Raw genomic sequence first — 25,763 nt, 5'->3', positions numbered from 1 at the left:
AGCTGATGTACTCTGAAGTAGTAATCTTCAAAGACTTCTTTTAGAAGAACTGAAAATAAGCTTATTGGAGAGTTTTCTCCAACTAGATTTTCTGCCAATTATCAGTCAAGAGCTCTTTTCTGTATGTAAATTAACTCAAAGAAAGACAAGGAGATATACAGACGTGTGACTGTAACACCTCTAAACATTTTGTTTTAGTAAAATGCATTTTTTTTCCAAACAGAAAATAAATTTTCACTACATAGATGAGGTTAATATAAACTGTCTCTCCAATTAGGGTATTCTGACAGGTGCTATGTCCTCTACTATGAGCTAGTGAAAGTACCACATCTTTGATTTTTATGTATCAGTTGAGAATCAGGATATTTTATAAGGAATCCATTAGAAGGATAGGTTTTTTTCAGATTATGACTGGGTTTGCTTGCTTTTCTTTGGAAAGTCTCAAATCTATTGCTCTAGGCTTTTAACCAGAACTCAGAGGTATTGGTTTGAAGTTGTCTATTACCAGTGATATTGCATTCCAAAAAAAACAAAAGGAAAAAAAGAGAACTTGATTTATAGCTCTTTTTTTTTTAAGTTCAGGGTGTATGCTTAAGCCGAAGGAAAACATTAATAGAAGCTATGGAAAAACATTTAGAAAAATAAACTATTCAAACTAAAATTATCAGCACCCTTTTCCTCATTTACTGATTACTAGATTAGTTAATGCAGATGTGGGTGCATTCTTTATCAAGTATACTTCTGGATAGAATGAAAAAACCCAACCAACAAACCAACCAAAAAACAAAAATAGCAAACCACTCCAGGAATTATTATTTTGATCATCATGCAGTCATTTATTTGAGTATCAGTTCCACCAAATAAACTGTGTTTCTGTTCCAAATATTTTTTTTTTATAATGAGAAAGTGAATTAAGAAGAAGGTGATATATGTTGAGCCTGTCATGTGTTATGGTTTATTACAGAAATGAGACTTGGGCACTTAACTGTGAATTTCTTGGGTGCAGGAATATCTGCAATATTGCAGAATATGAATATATTGCAAACTGTTAGTAGCCTTTTCCCAGAGCTATTAGTTGCCTTCTGTTAAGATGCCCTGTTCTTGTTGATTTTCTTGAATTCCACATTATTTATTTTTTTAATTCCAGCTTCATGTCTTGGGCTATTTGAGGGTTTTGGTCTTTTCACCTTGCTGAAGACTCTTGGATTTTTTCCTAGGCTGTTGTATTTATCTCCAGGAAAAAGTTATAGAGGAGGAGGAGGAAGGGGAAAGTGGGACATAAATAATATCATAAAACTCTTAAATTTCACTGTAAAACATCACTTCCCCACAGATATTACACACAGGATCTAGTAATCCTTATCTCTTACTGTATAGCCTAATCTCAACAAGTCTAATAAAGTGCAAAAATTATCAGTTCTAGTTATTGGATTTGGCACTTCAGTATTTAGTTATTTTACTATCTGTAGACCATCTCCTTTTTTTGGTATATATTTCTTTGAGATATATATTTGCATATGTATGACTGTGTCTGTGCAGAGGTGTGAGGTTACAGATGTAACCCTTTGCAATACATTTTTGGGTGATATTACAACCATAGAATCATAAAATATACTAAGTGGCAAGGGACCCATCAGGATCATTAAGTCCAGCTCCTGGCTCCAGGACCTGTGTTCCTCTAGAACATTGTCCAGATGCTTCTTGAACTCTGTCAGGCTTGGTGCTGTAATCACATCCCTGGGGAGCCTGTTCCAGTGCTCAGCCACCCTCTGGATGAAGAACCTTTCCCTGATACCTAAACCTTCCCTGGCGCAGCTCCCTGTTTTCTTCTTGAGTCCCCTTGCTGGTCACAAGAGTGAAGAGATTGGTACCTGTACCTCCAAAGAGGAAACAGTAGCATGAAAAGAAACAAAATCAAGCTGAAAATATCTTGTCTACCTAAGTGACAGAGCTTCTAATGACTTAATAGAGCCACTTCTGGAAGCCAGATCTTACACAAAGTCAAGTTTAGAGAGTCCGTACATAATCTTTAATTGCGCAGCAGGTCAAACGGGATCTAAGACATAATTGAACAGTAACCATTTAAAAATTATAATTAACATCTCATGGTGCCTCAGGGAATTTTTCTTCTTTACATAAACATATATTTATTTATAATTATCTACTTGACACAAAGAGAGGCAGATAATACAAGCTTATTGCTTACAGGAAATCTCAAGAGTTGGAAATTTAATTTGATATTTCTTCAGAATGCTATCTCTTGAGAGAGTAATATCTTAAAACTACTCTGAAAAAAAACAGATAAACCTTTCTGCAAAATAGATGGTGTAGCAATTTTCTCCTTAACCTTTAAAAACAAGCTTATAAAATTTAATGTTGTGATCTCATTTCTCTAGTATCTTTTAAGAGCCTTACTTTGGAAATGGGCTGTAAACTTTTAACTTGAAATACATCCTTATTTTTATCTTTTTTTTTCTTTGTAGCAGGGGGCTAGAATGTGGACCTACGTACCAAATTTTGCTCTGTAACGCCGTTCAGGTTCCTTAAATGTGAATTGGTTTTGTTTTAGCTTGACTTGCCCATTTGGCAAAAGATGAATTTTCTTTCCTGTGTGCAATACCACAATGTAAGCAGGGTCTCTATGACACGTGTCAATTTTCATTGGATTTATACCTACATCTTTAGCTTTTTTCAAAGGTGTTTTTTCCTCTAGGTTCCTTTCCACTCTTGGCTTGCTGAACTAGGTGCTTCAGTTTCAGGAATATTGCTTGCAATCCCAGTATGCAACACAAAAGAAAGAATTAGTGACTAAATAATCAAAAAGTCTGCTTTTCAAAAATAACTATGCATTTGAAATTACTTAAAATTGGTGGTGGGGGAGGGAGGAGAATTAATGAAATACTTACAAGTGATTGAGGTGAAAAGCATGATTTATCATAAGGTGTTTTTTTTTCCACAATGCAATTTTATTGATTACTGAGTCTAGTCCATTTTTTCTTTAGTGCAGCAGTGTTGATCACTTCATGTTCAATTTTTAGGTTTCCCAATATAGGTCTTTCTCAAGAAGGCATAGAACATGTTAAAATAGTCCATATTGGTTTCATTATATAGACTATTTGATTGATTAAAGCAAGTATTGGTACAGGAGAACTCTATGAATTTAAGTTTCTTTGTAACTGGCAGCATAGTGTTTAGCTGCAATGTGAATGTTCTTGTATTTTAAGTTAATTGACCCAACTCATAAATGTTGACATTCTCTTTGCTGTCCTTACGCTCAGAGCCCAGATCTATGAACATTAAGATCTTTTTAGTGTGTGCTAATGAGCACTGCTGTTCATGCAGCCCCACCTTAATAGTAGCAATAACTCATCAGTGTCTTATTCCTGTATAATCCATTTTGAAAGGGACATCTCTGTTACATTTATATTATACCTACTTTTGTTGATGTCATTCTACTTGTTCTTATTGCAGTACACTGTAATTAGCCAGCATTTGTTTTCTGTAAGCAGTCTTCTCTGTGGTTGGGAAGTGCAATTAGAGTGACATCTCAGAAAATAAATATTTTTAGACGATATTGTCTATCCCAATACGACATAAAATGAATGACACTCACACGCCGAGATGTCCAAGGCAAAAAAGGGCACGATTATTTCCAGACCTCAATATTTATAGAATTCCAAAAGTGACCCTGGATTGGAGGATGAAATTGCCACCTCTCCAACCACACTGGTCAAACCAACAGTCCATCAATTCTCTCCTCCTCCAGAAAGGAATGCAAAACAATCATTATTTGCATGAAAAGTGCATGAGAAACTCCATTACAAAAATGTAAACATCAGAAGGCTTATGTTAGAAGAACTTTAGAAGAACAGGGTGACAATTGCCTGTGCAAATAAACCAAGGATCATGGCATGCAAGTAATGCAACAGGAAGAAGAGAGTGTGAGGAATTTAAAGAAAATGCCCATGGAAAAGAAGTATGTTTCTTAAAATTTAATTTCTGGATTAGTTACATTAAATCTTACCGTTTTCTCAATATTCCAGCTTGCTTTTTGTAGCTGTTGCTTCCCATGTTAGGATGTGACTTTCTAATAACAGATTTGTTTTGTCTTTGACAGCAACTATCGTGTTAAATGAACTCAACTGGACGGCAGCGCTGGATGATGTGTTCAAGAGGAACCGGGAAGAGGACCCCACGTTATTATGGCAGGTTTTTGGCAGTGCCACTGGCCTGGCAAGGTATTACCCAGGTAACTGAACTGTCCTAGACTGTGGGGGTACCAGTTGTTGGTTTTTCTGTGTCTGGATTGAAGGCACTTGAGACAGTAATTCATGTGTTTATTATTTCTTATCAGTAGTCTCACTACTGTGAGTTCAGCAGCTTTTTGTTAGAAGGCCCAAAATGGCCAACAATCTCTTGTTACAAGGTCTTTTAAGACTAAACTATCCAATTAAGAACTGACACCTAGATTATTTTCCCTTTTAACCCAATAAGTGATCCCAAAGAGCTGCAATGAGGAATTTTCTGCCCAATTACAAAACGCCACCCAAACCCATGAAGAAGAAGGAAGAAGAAGCATGAAGAAGAAACCCAGGATGACACCCTGTGCCCTCCATCTTGTTTCCATCCACAACACACTAAAAATCCCAAAACCTACATTTCTCACCAAGTGATACACCTACACTACTCTCTATAATCTATTTCACACTTTTGTGTATTCTAGTCTATCTTGAAGTCTAGGAAACTTTCTCCATGAATGAGGGTCAAAGTCAGTGCTCCCCTGGGGGTCAGGGCACCCCAGAGCAGACAGAGAAATATTCCCAGTGCCCTGGGTTTCCACACTAGACAACTGTCTTATGCCATGTATTGCATTTAAAATATTCTGAATTATCTACAAGCAGTGAAATATAACTAAAACTTGCATTTTTACATTGACACTGTTTCTTTATATCAGAATCACACACTCAAGGACTGTGAAATTATTCTAACATGAGGGGGTAGGAACTGGGAGTGAAATATGTAACTAGTATTATTTTTTTAAGTAAGAAGAACAGAAGATTATGTAATTTGAAAAGCAGAAGAGTTTATTTTTTCTATTATTTTCTATATCTTGTGTAAATAATCACTTGAATATTTGCAAGTGAGATTTTTGCACTTGTCTAGTTTTAAAGATAGTGATGTGGAAAGTATAGTCATGTTTAACATCAGTGAAAATTTGTGTGCACCATGCTATGTTCACGTCTCTCAGAATCCACAACCCTTGACAGGTACATCTTTGCTATTAGAGCTAAGGTCAATTTTACTTGATTACTTCAACCAGCATCTGTTTCACCAAAGCATCTCATCGCTTGATCACACTAATTAACTTAAATAGATGTATATTTTACTGAATTTAGATAATGAGTAGCCTGAATTTGATTTTTGTTGTTTTCTGTGTAAAGGAAAGCCTTGTTTTATGGCAAGACCTGTGCTGCTGCTGCTGCTGCAGTTGTTAAGTGATGCTCTTATCAATGCCTGAATAATGTGTCCACTACACACACAACAGTGTGTTGTGTGAAGCATGTTGATTCGTGCCTACAACTGCCTGAGGAAGAATTTTGAGAACCTTTCTCTTCTGTTTATACAAGATTGTTTTTGTTTCTGAGGGTGAAGGGGGTTATTCTGAAGCTGTTATTGTATCATTAGCACAAGTGCTAGCACAGGCAGAGAAACTGCCTCAGGCTAGTTTACAGGAAGAATATTTCATAGCACTTGAATCCTGTTTGTTTTGTCATGCTGGATGATTATGAAATAAACACAGGGAGATGTTGCAGAAAAAAAAATATTGAAAATGCATATTTATTATTTATTTTGTTTTCCAACTCTTCCAGTGCTTTTGGGATCTATCATCATGTGTGGGGTTAGCACTATGTGATGTATTTTTAGTACTGAAAAGGAATGTTTATTAAATATATCTCTCAACCAATCTCTAGGAAATAATATTTCACTTGAGAATAAATCCCATATATTTAAAAATAGATTTATATCTAGCTAACCTGTCTACTCCAGTAGTTCACCAACACAACATAGGAGCCTCAAAATCTCTATGCATTCTTCCTTAGAATACCTGTATAAAATGGGAGAAGCTTTTCTCTGTTTTGCAGGTGCAAATGTTACTTGTATATACTTCATCTAAACACAATTTTAACTTCCCAGATACTCACACCTGCTATTTATTTTATAACACGCCTGCTAAGTATTTAACAGCTGTCCAATTCTGTCAGAACATAAATTCATAAATTCCTAAGTAATTCCCCAGTTCTTAAATGCTGGACATACATACACAGTGTGGAGCAATCTGATACTCTGTAAGGTTTATCTATTGTTTTGTGCATCTGCTTCCCATTGTAGCTAAAATCTAAAAGCCTTTTACATTTTAGATTTGTATAATAGGTCTTTGTGCAAGGGTCTCCATTCCTCTCTTGTAAACTTTTTCTCAGTTTGCTGACACAACAGATGTTCTAAAAATTAATTTAGATTTCATATGCTGAAGTGGATGCTTTTCACCTTTGCATTTTGAAAATTATATTATAAATTGTAAAAAATTGCTTCATTCTATTGGCCTTTGGAAAGCCTGTTTCAAAATGATGAAGTTTTCCATAGTGATGATATTTGTGAAAGAATTTGGAAATATCAAAACCCAAAATTAAAATGCGTAGATAAGTATTATCTGGAACATATTCACCCAGTCTTTCTTCCCATGCTAAAAAAAAAAGTTCAGTACCTCTAAGCTACAAAGGGTGTTTTCAAACAGAGTTTTTGAGCATTAGTGTTTTTTTTTTTTTTATCTGCTATTGTCCCACTGCTTTGAGTCATGGGCAAAGGGCACATCTGTTCTGTTCTGAGGAGGCTCTTGGGCTGTCCTTTCCACCATGGTAACCAACAGCATGAAGGGATCTTTCTGTGAGCAGCCCTGTGAGAAGAATGTGTAAAATATGAATGCTTGAGCCACCAGCACCCCAATCGTCTCCCATCACTTGTGGGTACATTCTTCTCCCTAGACTGGGGTGATCGTGTTGCCTTTATCTTATCACAAGTTCCTGCTGCAGTCCCAGTTCCAGTGAGCAGCCATATTTGGGGAGGGATGGGCTTTGGTGGGCAGGGATGGTGAACCTTTGCAGCTGTGCAAAGGTTCTTAGAGAATTTTAGCAATGTTTAAGCCATTAACCATTCCATTCTCTCACATTAATGTGAATATTCTAATTAGTTTCAATGGCAGCATATTTTTGAAGAGAAGTGCTAAGCTCTGTTACTCTACTGGCAATCATCCATTTTGATAGAAGATGCCAAGAGCAATTTTGAGATTTCTATTAGCTACTCTATGAGCTCTGAAGAACTCAAAAGTAAACAGCAATTTAATAAAAGAGCTCAAAAAAAAAAAAAGCATATGAAGTCCATGAAACTTTTAATAAGGATGTAATATATTCTCATTCATATGTTTAAAGGCACAAATCACAAATCAGTCTTTCATCCATTGTAAGACCAATCCTCAGTAATCACAGGCCTCTGCAATCAAAAGGAAATTCTGGAATAAGGACACCTTGCTCCCAGTAGAGGAGGGTTGAGTTAGGGAATGTTTAAACAACTGGACTCAAAGGAATACCAAGTAAGTTTTCCAGAGACACTAAACTGGGAGAAGCTGTCAACTCCCTCAAGGGTGGAAAGGCCAGTTTAATACAGAATAAACAATTGCACAAAATTTGGATATTTTATTATTTTTAAAATTGCATTTAATGATTCTTAATTACAGTTAAAATATGTCAAATTTTTATAACAAGTGAACAGACTGACTCATAAAATTTTCAATTCCTTGAAATTTAAAAAAAATATGATGAATTTAATAATTTTAGATAACTTAAATTTAAATAAATTTGATATTATTTAAAAATACTAGAAAATTCCAGCCTTTTTCCTGCAAGCAGACAGTTTTCCATCATTGATGTATAACTCAAGAATAAGAGCCAGTTTTCAAAAGTGCTGTGAAAGGAAGCTGAAATGTATTTTGTGGGACTCTTTTACACAAACACTACTGAAATTCAGTATTATGAAAGCAGTAAACAAAACCAGAGTTTCTTAGGTAAAACTGTGAGTCACTAAGTTCAAAAGTTGGATTCTCTGTGAAAGGGCAAGAGAGCCCAAATTATTATAAAGGTTGAATTGCTTTCTCCTTAGTAGCAGTAGATGTACATCTACCTGCCTAATTATTTGACTTTATAAGTCTAATTCCAGAACCCTGTATTGGCTTTTAAGATGTCATTTTAAGATGACTCTTGACTGATTCTCCAGACAGAGGGTTTCAATAGTTTTTGATTCAAAATAAAAGCAGTAATCTGGGAGTGATTTATTAAGAACATTGACATTAGCAATTCATTCCAATCCAATTGAAACTTTTTCTGTTTTTTATAAATATTGAATCTCTCACCTGTGGGCTTGCACATGTAGAGTTTTGTTGGTGCTGTGTGGACAGCATGGCGTTTTAATATAGATCAGGTTTGAGATTTCATTTATAATTAACCACAGCACTGGATAAATCTGTTGCTCAAAAGCAAATTAATTTAATTAAAGTAGTTTATTATGATTTGACAGGTATTAAGTTACTTACATTTTGTGAGGCATCTATCCAGGTAACTAGAATGCTAGGTTTAAGAAAGCAGCTATCTAAAAGAACAATTTAATATAATTTTTTTGGTGGGCTACTTGGAAGTGTAGGTATAAGGTAACCAGGTCCTCTTTTAATCATGAAATTATTCTTAATTATAGACATAATTAGGATTATAATTGTTAATCAATGTTTCGTTAAAATACTGCAATGGGGAGGTGTAGTATTTTCCCTGCAGCAAGTACTAATTAAACAAACTTTATAAACAACGTTGTATTTATGTGCCTTTTACCAGATACCATCTCTTCCTTTGTTCATTTTGTTGGGTCTTTTTGGGGTTTTTTTGTTTTGGTTTTTTTTTTGTACTGCAGACAGCAGACATTTATTTGTGGTTAAATATGATACAGGAGGCTTTCCAGCTGCAGTAATAAATTTACTTAAGAAAAATTGGTTGCATAGGATTACTCAAATGAAAACGGTCCTGATTTAGATGAATGTTTAGTAAAAAGCTGTTTGATCAGCAGCACTGACTCAGCTCTCTCGGGGAAGTACACGAAATAATAATTTTCCCAAGGGTTGTAGTAGAAAGGGTAATACTGATAGGGAGACTGATAGTGCTGATAGTTTCAGATTTCAGCTAGTGGGTTACAAATATCCATAACAGTGGCATAATGATGCATGAGTAGATTCAGCATCTTTTATGAGAAAATACTGAACCTAGGCACATTGGAACAGTATTTAGTCTGCAGTGACCAAAGGTCTGAAGTCAGGAATGTGCCCCACTTGGTCAAGATCCAAAAAGTTGAGTCAATTCATAACAAAAATAAATTGGAAATTTAACAAGGGCCTGTGGGAAGTTCAGCTGAAGGCTTGTGTTCACAACATGGTATTTCTGGCAAAAGATATGTCTTCCAGTCTCCCAAGGTTCTGCATAGATCTGTGACTTCTCTCTGTTGTCTTTGTGGAGTCTTTTTGTTGGAGGTCTTTCACAGAGCAGAAAGCAGAGTCCAACCTGCAGCTCCACACCCTCCTCTTATCACATCACCTAGACACACATACTTGACCTCTTCCTGTGACCTTACCTGTATGACCTGTATTAGAGAAGAATTCTTACTTTAGGTAAGAATCATGATCATGCCCTAATCATGTATACATGTGATTAGTAAGTTCATCAGCTCCCTCAGCTTAAAGATGTATCTAGGTTATTAAACAGGGTAAGTCAGAGTTTTATTGGAGTTCTTTAGACAGTCCCATGGTGTGACTGAAGGGACAACATGTGCTGGCAGCTTTTCCCAATGGACAGCACTGAATGCTGTTTTCTTTCCTAAATACTGCAAAGTTCTTCAGTTTTGTTCCAGGAGACTTTGTGTTCTCAGAGACACCTGGAATATTTTGTGCTATACTGCATGTCGTATATATGCTGCATGGCATATAAACCACGAGTTTTCATCTGCAAAACACTCCTGGTTAAAAAATGGATAAAAACATCATTTTGTCCTCATTTTGCAGATAAAAGAAACATGTATAGAGAGATAAAATGGCTTCTTCAGTGATCCTCTGAAGGTTAGGTATTCAAGCCAGGGGTATGCATAGCAACAATTTTTTTAGTATTGAGTGTGCATTTATGTTAACTCATATTTAAATTCAGTCTAAATATCAGTGGGCCTGGCAATCTCATCTGGATGTTTGTCATATCAGTATTGAAGAGTACAGTGAAAAGAACTGTTGCAATCTTCCATTTCTTTACTGTAGACTTGCCTTCTACTTAGTCTTCCTTTGTTTATCTATGTAATAAGTAGGTATAATATGATGGGAATTTTAATTAAATAGAAAAAACTCTTTGCATTGTTCATGCCAATATCTTACTAGGGTATTCCTATGGAATTTGAGCTTATGAAGTATTAAATGGAAAAATTCACACATAAAGAAAGCAGCACTTCGGTGATGATTTTCCAGAAAAATAATCTTGTCCCTAAAGTCTTCAAAATTTTGGATTAAAAATATAGATTGAACAGAAGTATCTGAATAAGGATTAACTCTTATCCTTCATTAAAAAAAAAAAAAAAACCAGAAAAAAAACCCCAAAAAACCAGAAAACCAACCCTTAACCTGTTTCCAGATGTTAGTGAATCGAGTTTCACTTAGCTACTAGAGCATTCCCTGCTTAGACAAATTAATAATAGAAGAGCTTTAAAAATCAATTTCTAATAAAATAAAACAGTATCTCTCAAAATGAAGAACTTGCTGTGCACAGCTGCTCTTGTGTTAGCAATTAATGGCAAGCAATAGTGTTGTGGCCATGATATTGAACTCTCCAGAGAAAGTAATTACTGAAGCAGGTACTGAGAGACTGGACAGCCTAAAAATCCATAGAAAATGAATCAAAAGCCTTGCAAAACTGAGAATGTCACTTTTTTTTTTTTTTGCAAAAGGTTTTATATTTTATAGCTATTAGTTCCTGTTAACAGCTCAACATTTAAAGGAGCCTTTAAAGTAGACAAACAAAGTAAAACCACAAACACTTTTCTGGTAATGCAGCTTATAAATTATCAATTAGTGCAATTAGTGTGTGTGAGGCAGATACTTCTACTTTTTCATAGAAATAAGCCTCTTTGAGTGTTGTTCACTTTTTTTTTCTTTTTTCCTTTGAAATCTGGGAGGGAGGAACAGGAACTGACATGATTTGGATCTAACCATACTCCTCATAGAATTTTTGGTGGAAAATGCCTTTAAGATCATCAAGTGTAGCCATCAGCCCAGCACCACCACCACCTTTACCACTAAACCATGTCCTCAAATGCCACATCCACACATTTTTTTTAACTTCCAGGGATGGTGACTGCCACTTCCCTGCACTGCATGTATCAATGCTTCACAACCCTTTCTGGCAAGAAATTTCTACTAATATCCCCTCTAAATCTCCCCTGGTACAACTTGAGGCTGTTTCCTCTCATCCTGGTCCCTTGTCACTTGAGAGAAGAGATTGACACCCGTTTCACTACAACCTCGTTTCATGATATGAAAAATCTTACAGTGAGTTCAGTTATGGCTCATTTTTCAAAACTGATGTGCTGAATTTTGCAGTTACACAGGCAGAACCACCGAGTTACAGGATAACCTGCTATTTCTAGTAAGTTAATGAAATTACATACTGCAGGTCACCATGCCTTCATGCTGAAATTCGTGCAATCTTTGTGTCTTTGTGATACAGATTTAAATCTCCAGAATTTGCTTTTATAGGAGAAAAAAGAAAACCACTGCACAGCCAACAAAACAGCTTGTTGCTTCTTCTTCTTCTCAAGCTCTGATACTCCAGCCCTCTTTGGGGACATGGTCTCTAGTCCAGGTGAAACTAATGCAAGCAACACATTTAGGATGAAATTCAGTTTACACATGAAGAAAGAGAAATGTTTGCCTCTGAAATAAGATAACAGAAAGAGGTTCATTTGAAGTGGTAGACTGCAGCAGGTATTGCATTCTAATCGCTCTTGGGTGTTTTGGTACATAGGGATCAAAAATCAATGGATTTGTTTGTGTATGGACTATTCCTGTATCAAACCTTTGCTTAACTGATTTGTGATAAAACTGAGTGCAATATTGCCCATAACATAATCACCCATTATCACCTGGGTAACAGATTCTACAAAACCTTATGATTACTATCCTCTCTTTTCTGTATTGTTGCAGAAGATATTGCACAGACCTGTATGACTTAGATAGATTTTACCTGAACACATTTTAAGGTTTTGGCAATTTCAGTCACTAAGAAAATAAAATCACAAGGGAATGGCTTCATTCAGTCCTGACTGAACATCTGGTGTGGTGTCACAGAGCTGGTCAGTAACAATCTCTCTCGGGAGGATGGTACTAACCAGAATTAACCCAAGGCATTATTATTATATAGATATCCTGAATACTAATTATAGCAGTTGAAAACTGAAAACTTTATGATTGTTAATGTTAGGGGCTTTTAAAATTATGACTGTTTCTTAGTTTTGGTTACCATGTCTCACCTTTTACTGAAAAACAGTTAAGTAATTTTACAAAAGTGCTGCTGCTACACTGAAATTTAAATGACTTCTTTCTGAGTAGAAAATTGAGGAGTGTCTCATTTCTCAAATAGTCTGGGCTATTACATATCTGAAATCAGGTTTTTTCACATAAGTTCACTGAAAGAATTTTGAAATATCAGCAAAGTGCATGCTGTAACTCATACCTTTGCTCCATCTGAGGAAGACTTTGCTGAATCTGGCTCAGGGAATTGAATAATCCTTGGTTTTGGTTGTTTTGAATATCCACACGAATGTTAATTTAAGAGATTGCAAGATAAAATTTGGAGTTTGAGTCAAAATAAAATGATGCAATCTGAGATTTGATAATTGGTATTTGTTACTTATCTTAATATCAGCTTTTTGCCTTTTTTCTCAAATGTGTTAATAATGTAAAGGGATGTAAAGCTGTTAATAATTAATCTCTGCCTCTGTTCCTTGCACATGCATACCTAACCAGTAGAACAGGGCAGAACTTTCAGGAGATTTTCTCTCATGACACTCACCTATGCCTCTGGAATCATCTCATTAATTCAGAATGGGAGGTTGTAACCAAGTCTTCCTTTCCTAACATACATTTTCATTTAGGCTCTACCCTGTGACAGTCTCTATAGTGCATTAATTGGATCTGCTTGTAACCAACAAACCTGAGGATTTCTACTCTAAATGTGCAGAAATAACAGAAAAACATGACTTGCTCTTGCTTGGATTCTATCCAGTACTTGTATCTCAATAATGCAAACAGAAGTGGGAGGGATATCAAACCTAATGAATAATTTATAAAGTATCAAATCTATCCACATGCCAAACAGGAAAATCATCAAAAGGGAACATGAGTAAAGCCTGATGTATGCACCAGAGAACTGTGAATTGTTGATATAGTTCAAAGATACTCATATGCAACAATGAACTGTGGTGAGGCTGATTTCTCAAAGGTATTGGTTAACCAGGTTCCAAACAACCTTACAAAAATGTATTGAACTATAGGTTATACAAACAAAACTGTAAATCTCAAAATCCTTGATCAATTTAAGTTTTTGAGGGGAAATTGGAATCATATTTTTATGGTTTTCATTTTGCTTTTATTTTATAATGAAAGCATTTATTTTATAATAAAAGCATTTCATTTTGCTATTATTTTATAATACCTTTTTTCAGTAAGATATAAGCCAGTTTCCCCAAATTACTTTATAATGTTTTTTGTATATGGACCAAAAAAACAACACATCTCTCTCATTTGTCTCCGTCCCTTCTAATTATTTCCTGTATAATTTTTAATGCATACTTATACGTATTTTTACATGGAAAGTATTTATCATCTTTTAAAAAGGTTGTCTTAAAAATATAAAATCAGGATAAGTTAAAGTTGATCACTGGATATCAAACATTGTAAGGGAATTTCAGTTTCCTACTAAAAACAATTTCAACAATATCCATAAATACTCAGAATGTTACTAAAACCAGTGAATACATTTCAGGCCATTCAAAGCCATCTAAAATGAAAAGTGTTTTCCAGATAGAGACTAGCATGAATGGGTAATTTAGTCATGTTAATTCTTGAGGTTGGAGAGGGAATTCAGCACTTCTTTGCCGTGACTGAAATTTCAGATACTAAGGGCCAAGTCCTTATATATGTTGTGCAGAGCCAGAGCCTTGCAGAGACTTTCTACTAGATTATGTAAATTGTTGTAGAAACAATCAGAAAGATCAATAGAACAAGTTTTCTCATTATACATTATATATCTTAATTAGTTCATGATCCAGCAGCCATTAATATCCTGTGATAAATCATGCAGTCGTTGAAACTTAAGCATGTAGAAGCTTGTTATATTTTTTCTGGAAAGAAAATAATATATTTATTAGGAAAACAAAACTTATTGACCCGTGGCACAGGAAATAGTGATTTAACAGCATGGTAATAAATAATGGCTTTAAAGACCTTCTCCAGATCTCCCTGAAGCTGCTGACAGTCATTCCAGGACTGTGTGCACTGCAAGAGCCATACTAATGAGAAAAAAGTAGAATTTAGTTGTTGTGCTCACCTCTGTGCCTATCTACCCAAAACAAAAGCTGTGTTACCATACACAATCTCATTCATAATCTCCAGCAGGACCAGACAGGCTGTAAGTAGTGTGCTGAGTGGCTTCTGCTCAGTTTATTTTGTGTGTAATTGTACTGTTATTAGAGTTTTTAGCCTAGTTCTTGTGAATGGCTTCCTTTCCATTGTTCTTTTTAACCTGCTAATATGGATGGATTCAAAAAGAGTCAGTTTGGGCCTCACTGCAATCCAGGCTATTACTGAAAAGCTATGGTAGAGCTGAGTCCAGGTTTAGCAGCTCAAGGTTTTACCAAAGGAATTCTGCTGTAGATCAGTTTGGAAAAATTGTCTTCGCATCCTTCATTTTACTTTCTCAACCAGAAGTTTTGAGCATCCTCTCCATATTTAAAAAACAAAGCCAAAGAAAAGGAATTTTTAAACATGTTGTGATTTTTATTCCAGTTAAAAATCCTTCAAGTGCTGTCATACAATCATTTGGTGCTCTTAGAAATACTAGGGGAAGTTTCAGGCATTTCAGATTTTGCTATTAGGTGTTCAAGTGGGTATAAATTTTGCTTCTTCATGTTTCTGAAAGGTTTGCCACACGCTGTTTGGTCTAAAGGCCCTGATTCTAAAGGGCTTTGTCAAGAGAATTTCTGTTGGCCTTAAGGATGGGATGTGCTTACCTCTTAGGTGGTGTTACATTGACATATATTTGTAGCTCTCAAGGTTTGCATTGTATCTGAAGAGTAGCTGAATTATTTCTCATGGTCTTCTGCTGTGCAGCTAAAATGAAATCTTAACCCATATTTCTGTAAATGTTAGTTTAGACTTAGAAAAATTACCCTGCAGTTTAAAGTAAGATGTGAAGATTGTGATATCAGATGAATTCTAGCTAAATGTTCCTATGATGGTTTTCAGTAGATAATTGATGTTAGCTAAAGGGCCATTCTGTCATTCTGCCTGTAGAACATTTGTTCAGTTTTAAATGTATTTGCTGTCACAGTAGCATATGAAGATGATGTTGGAAATGCCCTTCTTCAGCTCCTGCCTTCAAATTCTCTTTGAACCACCATCCTTTTGCTTTACAGAATGCACTTAAGGAGTTGAACTTTTCTTTCCTGTGAAATAAAATAACATTATCAGTGTATATTGAATTTCCTCTGTTGTTTTGAAATAAATCTAGATCATAAATGAGATAGTTCTCTGTTTATGAAGGCTGTCCCAGATATGTGTCAATTAAGAGGGATATATTTGGTAAGGCATAGCTTTTTTACTGGATGTCACTGAAATGACTGGAAGTTTTGGCAAAGATATGGCAGCCTTGGTCAGTATATTGATTTTTCTTTTGCTATCTTACCTAAACCAGTCATAATACAAACTGAAATGAACATATTCCATGAAGATTTTGTAAGTCTCAGGGAACGTATCTGAAAGATGGATTTTCAGATGGAATTTCTATCGTAAGGATTGCCTGGACAGAGACAAAAAAAAAATCCATCACTGAACATGTGCTAACCTTGTAGGTTCATAAAACACTGGTGAATTTAACCTGTGCGTGTCTAAATAATGATACTTAAGTTAGAATTTTAGCATTTATCTGTCTCAAAAAAATTAAATTCTCTCCTTTCTGAACATTTCAAATACTTTATCCTGTCAGGTCCCAAAGGACCTGTCAAGTGGTCTAGCCTGAAATCATAGACAATACTGGTATAGATTTTGAGGTTCTTCTGGTGTGCAACAATACACAGTGTTCTCTGTGACTGCTAAAAGTGTACTGCTAAATGTGGGTTACAGTCAGCTTGAAGGTTCCAGTAAGTGATAGGCCAGATCATGGTTTGGTCCCTTAGGAAATGATTCATTTTGTAAAATCAAAAATAGGCAGCTGCTCAAAGCTGATGGCTTCTTTTATATTCATGGGTGAAGATATAAATCTCCCATTTTGTCTTAGGTATATTATTTTTCAGGAAGAATCTTGGAGTTGCCTATATCTTTTTGTATTTCCTAGACAGAAAAATGATTGATGTCAGGAAATAGCACCCCCAAGGCTTTTGGCATACAGTGAGAGAACAAATTGTGGAACATTATCTCATTCCCTGTAGCTTTTCACATTTTTATTTGTGTTCGTTAAGCTGTCACATGGTTTTGAAAGGGTCATTTTATTTTCCAGTAAGGAAATAATTCCCACCCTTAATGAAAATTATGGTAAAGCCTGGATTAAACGCTTGAAAAAGGTCATCATTTTTAGCATTTTCTTTACAGAGACATAAATATTTACATCTTTTTTTTTCAGAGAATATGCTATTTTCATGTTCCTTTTCTAATACGCATTTTTAGGTAAAGCTCTTGAGTCAGTGAACAATTATTTAGGCTCATAACTGAGATACCATTATTATATACAGCAATAAGTATTTTTTTAAAATTAAGTAAACTGTTGTTAAAAAATGTTGTTTCATTATCTGAAGTTTTTTGGTTGAATTTTTGGTTCCAGTACCCGTCTCTTCAACACACTTGGTCATACACATACACATACATTTACATTTACATTTACATTTACATTTACATATCCACATACATGTATATATAGTTTTATTGCATTGTATTGTATGGTAATGTGTATAAGGGTGTCTAGGTATTTCAACCACATATAGAACAAATACAGAATCTTTTTTTTATCCATATGAAATGTTGATATTTATATAATGCAAAGTCTGTGATCCTGATTCATGACATTGTTGTAATTAAAATAGTTGAGATAAAGTTTCTTATTATTCTATGCAATTTTTTTTTTTTTAGCTTCCCCATGGGTAGATAAAAGTCGAACTCCTAACAAAATAGATCTGTATGATGTACGCAGAAGACCATGGTAAGCTGTCTTTTTAAAAGTTTAGTGTGTGTATATATATATATACACATATATATATTTATATGTATATATATTATAAATTTATATACTATATATACTCTATACCTACTATATGTCTTGATATTATTGTAAAAATATTTTTTCTGTATGTTTGTAATGGTACTTATTTTAGATATTGTTATTTTATTTTTAAAACTTGTTAGTTTTTCTAAATAAAAAATTTTCAAATAATACTCCTTGTTATGCAACATCTACTTTAGTTGTTGTACTATTGGATTTCATAGACTTTTCACAGGAGGATAACTATCAAATAGGTGTAAGACAGTTAAAAACTGATTTTGTGCCAAAATTAATTATAATCCTGAATATTAAACTGAATCATTCTTCAAGATTTTTGCGAATATTTAAAAATATGCCTCAGTGGTTTAGACCAACAATAAAATCACTAGATGTGTAAAACATGGGAGAGCAGTGAGATTTTTTTAAGTAAGCCTCTCAAGACAAAAACACATTGATACTTGGATATAGTTGGGAATATTTTTTCCAAAGGACTGAGTATTTCTGCCTAAGCTGGGCTGAGAAAAATTCATCTGCCATCAAGATCTTTAGCTATGAAATAACATTCCTGTTTTTCAGTCATGTGAAAGCAGTGAATTTTGATTCGTACATCCATGTCCAGACTACCCTAATGTGGTTTAGACTTAAATTTACCTAGGAGACACAGCAAGAGAGGAAATAACACACACGGGTTAAAAAACAACATGTGGGTTTTGTACTAGCTACAGCAGGAGGATGCCATTGGTTCAGCTTCTTCGTGTTTAGAGATCCCAGAGTGTCTTCCATCACACACACAAAAATGTTTACGCAAATTTGTGTAATTCATACCATTTATTTATTTCAGGTATATCCAAGGAGCAGCATCTCCCAAGGACATGCTTATTTTAGTGGATGCGTGAGTGTTTAATGTCTGAATATTGACAGTAGTGGGGTAAAAGTACTTTGGTACATTGAACAAATCTCTGTATGCTGAAAAACAGAGAGGCAATTAAGGGGTCTTGTATGAAAGCAATAAAAATCTTGGTATGAGCCAAATAAATACATAACAGAAAAGAGTTCCAAAAAACCCAAAGCAAACATGAAAGTTATTTAAACTGGAGGCAAGGAAATGTTTATTTAAATCACTTCAATATTTTTCTGTTTTCAACTTATTAATTACTGCAGCAATCAAGTGAATATTTCTCATGTGTGTGCCAAGTTTTGTTGTAAAGCACAAACCCAAAAACAAATGACTAAAAGCATTGTGATGAATGTGACAATGATTTAATGCACCTGACAGATAAGAATGTATGTGCACTTTGTGTGTTTCACAATACAGATTTAAAAATTGCCAAGTTCAGTTGCTATAAAAAGTTGCTAGAAAGCAAGCAAAGAAATGCATAAAAACTTGCTGTCTGCCTCAGCAAGGCTTCTGTGGTGTAGGCAAAGTTGAGGGACTGAAGAGAGCATTGAACCTGATATGTCAGATTGCTTTATGCTGAAAAGCTTCTCAGGCACAAAATTTGCATTTAATGCTTTCACACGTGGTGAAGGGCTTTCATATCAGCAGTGAGTTTTATCAACATTTGTTATTTCTTCACTTCAGCTTAGGTTTTGCCTTGAATCAAAGAAGCTGTCATTGGCGTCTCTGGAAATCCAGAGCTGTAAATCTGTGTGTAGGAGTATAAAATATTCAGATAATGCATTGGTTGAAGGTGTTAAACTCAGATTTCTTGAAAATTAAATGAGTAAAGGATGTAGCATTATGATGTCATCTGAGGCACAGGACTAGGACTTTGTATGCCAGTTCTGGACTTACTTTAATAATTATAAAGAGTTTAATAGCACTAATGATGAGTTGAACAATTCAGTAATAAATTTTATTTATTTATTATAAAATCTAAAATTTTAATGTTTAGATGGGTGCTCTGTATTTTATTTTTATGTTACATAATATTTGCTGAATTCAACTTTTCTATTGTGAATTTTTTCAGGAGTGGGAGTGTCAGTGGGTTGACATTGAAGCTGATCCGCACGTCAGTCATTGAGATGTTGGAGACCTTGTCTGATGATGACTTTGTGAATGTAGTTTCAGTGAGTATCTGTTCTTTCCACAGAATTTGCATTGTCAACAAAGCCAAAATCAAACTACTTTTAATACCAGATGTGAGGTACTTGAATGTTAAGCTGCAAAGAGACTTAAAATATATTGTTTTTTTCTTATAAAATAAAATTAATGTCCTAGATTTGATATTGCATATACATTTGAGTGAAGGGCAAAAGTAATTTAAATAAACTCCTGCATAGCCAGATTCTCCTTTCCAATATTATTCTATTGTCTGTATAAAGCTTCTCCCATTAGATTGGTATATGCAAATTCTCTTGAAATAATTGCTGCTTCCCAGATTTTCTACACATAAGATATTTGGATTACTCATGCTGTTTGATGCATAATGACAGTAGATGTGGAGCCATATATCTGACCTGCCCAAGAAATGTTTCTGAGACGTTTTATAGTTCTTCACTATTGATGGGTGGCAAAACATTTTTTCTCATAATAAATAATAAAATAGAGGGAAGAATCTATGAAGAAGGGATGGGAAATTTTCCATTTTCAGGAGAATACCTTGGATGTCATGTTCTATCCTTGGGAAAAGATTTTTAATTTTTTTTTTTATTAATCTATTCAAATGTAGAGTTTTGGTTCTATGGATTTCAGATGAGAACACTGGCATATTCTTAATAACAAGAGACAGCCTCAATGATGAGTAACTGGAATGATTTTGGAGATAATTTTCAACTTGCAGATTCATGTTGTAGCCAGCCTGAGGGAGAAAGACCTGAAATCTAACTGAAAGAAATATTTTTTAAAATTACTAATTGCTTCATGGTTTTCTGACAGTCTAGCTAGAACTTTGTACAAGGAGCAGATAAGTGTTTATTCTCAATGGTATTTCGTTTCTTAAAGTTTTTTATAGTGGATAAGACCATTTTCCTTGGTCTAAATTGCAGTGAAAAAAACCAAAAACAAACCCTGATTTTTTAAAATTATTGTTATTAATGGAAATAAGCTTCTCTGTAATGGTACTGGGGAGTTGAAATCTTCTTAGTTTCACCAATTTATTAAAAAAAAAAAAAAAAAGCTTGTAATCTAAACTGATGGAAATTGATTACTGTGTTAGCAGAGCTGTGCCAGCTTTCACTGCTGGAAAATCCGGACCCCTACTACCTCTTGATTTACACACATTTCCAAACTCTTTTGTTACATTTGCTCCAAGATGACCAGAAAGAGTCATCTTAATGCTAAGCCTTCCTTAGGCTGTGAGTATTTTATTAGCTAAGGGTCACTATTATTCTAATGAGGCCTCAAGGTTGGGATTTGTGTCAAAAAAGGACCAGAAACCCCCAGTATTTCCTACAGTATATTTCCCCAGGGGTTTGTTACTTACAATATATAGGGGCCATTTTTTCCCTTTGAATGAACTTTAGAGTTTCACATCAGAAATTTAATTGCAGAACCAAAAAGGGCATTTTGGTCGTGTTGTTTTCATCATCAGTGGAGGGCAGCAATCTCAGAAATGTGCATAATAGAACGTGGCATCTCTAAATCTTTCATAAAGTGCTATTTGATATTGTTCCCTTATAATTTAAAATTGTCCTTATTAAAACTTTTCAGTATTGTAATTACTTTGACATAACATGTGTTTTCATATATTCAGATGATTTATGAATGGAATTTTGGTGGAGGATTTACAACATATATATATTTTATTTCTCTAATAGACAGGAAATAATAAGCTATAGATAGGAAACAAATGATTGTACTATTATAAGGCATTCTATACATGAGAGAAGTGAACACAGAACTTTGGTCTTTGAAGATTGCTTTTTTAAAGATTTCTTGTGGTTTTTGAAGATTTGACAGAATCAGTTTAACAGTTGGACTAGATAATCTTTCAAGTCTTTTTCAACATAAACAATTCTAAGATTATATCATCTTGATTCACAAAATATTCCATAATGTAGTAGGACTATGTAAAGTCCAATTCAAGTGCTTTCTTAGTAAACCAAACAGGCAAAAAAACAACTTAAACATTTTATTCTAGGTGAAATAAATGCAGATTTATTCAATATTATTTGAAAAATTGTTCAATATATTGCATGTCTTTGCTTAAGAACATTTTCTCCTGAAGCATCCCAGCATTAGACATGATAGGCTAATCAAAAAGTTCAAAAACCTGGGTGAAAATGTTAAGTTAATACAGCATTATCATATGGATACATGAACACAAACACTAACTAGAAGTTATCCATAATTTTTCTTTCCCTCATGGATATTTTGGCTTCAAATGTGACAGGTTTTTTATGGCTTGTTAGCTTTAATAACCATGGAGTCTTTGGTCTGGGGGTTTGAGTTAGCTGGAGAGCTGTTTCACTGCTAACCTCTGCCAAGATGTTGTCCCACAAAGCCCATGTGCATGATGATTCATACCCACAACTGAAAGACATGGATTTAAGCTCATGTCAATCACTTCTTTAAAATGACAGCATGATTTAATGAACTGTGCCTTCTATATGAGGAAATCCCAGGGAAAAAAATGCTTAAAAGTAAATGTGCTAAAAACATGAGTTCTACTGAATAAATGCAGTTCCTGTGTGGTGTTTGAGGTTCTCAGGATGAGGTGAGAGATGAGAATTTGACTCCAAGTTCTCAGAAGGCTGATATATTATTATATTATATTATATTATATTATATTATATTATATTATATTATATTATATTATATTATATTATATTATATTATATTATATTATATTATATTATATTATATTATATACTAAAACTATACTATAGAAAGAGAAAGGATACAGACAGAAGGCTGAAACGAGAATGATAATAAAAACCCATGACAGACTCAGAGAGTCTGACACAGCTGGCTGCGATTGGTCATTAAATTAAACAATTTACATGCTGGGTAAACAATTCTCTAAATTACATTTCAAAGCAGCAATACACGGAGAAGCTGAGGATTCTCATCTTCCCAGGAGAAGAAATCCTGGTGCAGGGATTTTTCATAAAAATATCACGGTGACATTCCTGCATTTATTTCCAGGGAAAGAAAGGTTGAGTGAACTGTTAAATTGTAAAAAGATAGCCAGGGGTTAATATATCATGGTTTCCTTTGGGATTTGCGTGTTCCTTATCTGAAGTGCTGTGCTTTGTTGCAGGGAGAAAACCTGCTGTTTGCAAGGGCTTAAATGCATGAGTAATACAGCTGTTTTCCCACTAATCCGGTTAGAGGCTTTGATAGCAGCGAGCAGTAGATGATGGGGGCAGCAATTCCATCCCAGCACGTCGTGATTTAGTGACTTGGCTTCAGATGTTGACACAGAGAGTGTAATTTGTTTGTGATTGTGGGTAGTGTGCAGGAGAAATGTATTTCAAATCTGCAGAGGGGCAGAAAACCACACAAAGGAGAAACCTCCCTTACAGCAACAGATGTGTTAAAGGTCAGGAGGTGCTGTACTTTTTAAATTCACTTAGCCTTTGTAAAAATCCAAACTAGTATTTACTGCTTAGGAACTGGAAATTAAATGTCAAGAGCATACGAGATAGAACAGAATCATATTCTGGGAAAATTGAAAGCTCATCTCCTGCTCTTGTGCATTTCTGCACATTGAGTAAACTCAGAGGGAAGGTGATTTCTACATGAGTTGATTTCAAAGAAAAAACTGTGCATCCAGCCTATTAAGCTATTGATGGGGATAAAAAAAATCTGTGGATGATGCATCTCTTTTCCCACTGATTTTAATAGAAGTTTTTCATGTAATTCCACAGCTCATTGTTTGCAAACCTGTTTACTTTGTCTCTCTTACTCCTAAGCTGGTAAAATCTTTATGCCTTCCTAATTAAAATATTTAAATGTGCTAACAGAGGGAAAATAAAGTTTTTTAAAAGTCTTTTCAATATATCAAAGGGCTCCTTTCCCCTTCTGCTACATGATCCATCCTGTATTCTGCAGTTCATATTGCACCTGTGTTATCTTAAATACAGGGAGACGTTCCTTCCTTCTGGGAACTACTTTCTTAAGTTTAGTTTTAAAATTAAATAACGTGCCATGGGTGGAAACCTTACCTGAAGTCCTAGTGGAGGGAGGAGGATGCTAGATTCTAGAGCCAGGTAGCATGTCATGCTTATACAATCTTTGCTAGAAATTTTAGCTTTGGTGGACTGTACTTCTGATTGACTGGCAAAAACTTTGAGTTTTATTTAAAAATAACTTAAACTTTGTTTCCTTTATTATTTCAATGTAACCTGAACTCAAATTGCATACTCAAATGGTACGACAGGGTTTTTTACTGTGTTTTTGAATTTTGAACCAGAAAAGTTCAGTCGTGCTTAGTTTTTCCAAACAACATCACTACTTGAGGGACAAATTAAGTATGATCATGGTATCAGTGGAACTGAAGTATTTCTGTTGATGGATCTAGAGGAAATGAGAAGGACTCCTGTGTGAAGGGCTCTGCCAATGTACTTTTGTTCTTAATTTCTCATTTTCCTTAATGGACAATACTAAGGAATATTGGTATGACAATACTTTTTCATTATTTGACAAATAAAAATCTAGATGGACAATCAGGTTCTCTCTACAATAAGTATGTCTGCATATGAGCCTCTCTTAGTGATTTAATCCTGAAGCATTTCAGGTAATGAATCACAGTAGCTGCAATTAAGTGTACAGGATCCTCGTCATTATAGCTGTGTGAGGCAGTAAACAAATAGCTGTAATTAGGGGTTTTTTTTTGTCAAGGGGCATGGTTTGGTGTTTTTTACTAGTCAGTGAAAAGTGGTAGAAAGGCAAGTTTAGGTCTGAGTGTTGAGCTTCCTGATTCTCTTAACAGCAATCCATCTATCTGACCTTTCAGTTTCTCTTGAATTGAATGGTTCATTTTCAGGAAAAGGGGAGCAATGATAGCTGCAGATAAAAACATCTTGGTAGCAATGTTCCTTAATGGAAAATCATTAGCATTCCTTAATGGTAGGTCATTATCTTGCATCTTCCATATTCAAGGAGCAAGTGAATTAAAAAGGTTTTTTTTTTTTTCATACAGGTATATTTAATAAGCACTGTAGGTGCAGGGTTAAAAAAAGCTTAGAGAAGTTATGATCAAAATTTCAATTTCTACCTTGCTAATAATTACAGGTAGAGAAAGGCTATGTATCTGTGGAAATAAATGTAGGGGAAATATATCTGGAGGACAGGTCTAGCAAATGTAATGAAGGTGAGTAGTCTGCAAATAAAATTGGAGAAAATTTGGAAATTATGGAAACCAAGGGATTATTAAGAAGTTGGAAAGAGATTTATTTTAGCAGCAGGAATTACAGTATTATAAACAGTGTCATAGAATATTTATCTGCTTGTAGAATTATGTTTATTTTTACCTTCTCTCTAAAAGGAAAGTCAAGAAAGGAGTCAGTGAAAATCTGTTAGAAGTTTGTCAGGGGGAAAGTTGAGAGGGCTGGAGTTGAGAGGAAGATTAGGATAGGGGGAGTATTGTCTTAGCTGACTTTTTTGAAATGAGATTGGCTTCAGTGGGACCCTGATCCTCAGGAAAGCAAATTACACAGTTTTTTGTCAAGAAAAAGAAAAAGTGAGAGATCACTAGGACTTGAGCTTCTTGCAGTCTTCATCTGACATGATGAACTAGAAATGCTTGTACAGCTTCAGTGACATGGCTAGAGACAACTTTTTTTCTAAATAGTGTATGGATTGATGGTCCACTTTCTCTCCTGGAAGGCAAATTATAAGTGAATTCAAATTTTGACTGTATGACTCCTTTGTTGTGGCTGAATACTGTTACATATATGTGGAACATATCAGTAATTTAACACAAAAATGATTGGCTCAGATATTACAAAAATATTGCAGTTGTCTTCTCTGATGACTGAAAGTGTTTTACAGGTGATTGCTTGGCTCTAGAAAGCATCTTCTTACACACCTGAGTGCATCATCTGAGAAGCTGAGTTTTAGGCATGCTCTCAAACTCTCAGAGCTCTTTTTTGGTTGTTGTAGGGTACAGAAGTAAATAATCTAATGACTGATGTCGTCACAGATGAGGAGTGCTGTTGCTGGGG

At 34.8% G+C, this 25,763-nt stretch overlaps 1 protein-coding gene across 7 annotated transcripts in view; it reads left to right on the top strand.

The window, feature by feature from the left end:
• Positions 1–25,763, top strand: part of CACNA2D1 (calcium voltage-gated channel auxiliary subunit alpha2delta 1) — a 368,348-nt gene that overhangs the window by 251,571 nt on the left and 91,014 nt on the right. For all 7 annotated transcript variants that reach the window (XM_030960743.1, XM_030960744.1, XM_030960742.1 and 4 more), the window contains exons 7-10: positions 4,118–4,249; positions 17,522–17,591; positions 18,493–18,543; positions 19,622–19,721. In XM_030960743.1, coding sequence (XP_030816603.1) covers positions 4,118–4,249; positions 17,522–17,591; positions 18,493–18,543; positions 19,622–19,721 — 353 coding nt within the window. The remainder of the gene's footprint in view (positions 1–4,117; positions 4,250–17,521; positions 17,592–18,492; positions 18,544–19,621; positions 19,722–25,763) is intronic.

This window comes from Camarhynchus parvulus, chromosome 1A (genome assembly GCF_901933205.1).
Source record: "Camarhynchus parvulus chromosome 1A, STF_HiC, whole genome shotgun sequence".
NCBI lineage: Eukaryota > Metazoa > Chordata > Aves > Passeriformes > Thraupidae > Camarhynchus > Camarhynchus parvulus.
This window is presented reverse-complemented; position numbering and strand designations above follow the sequence as displayed.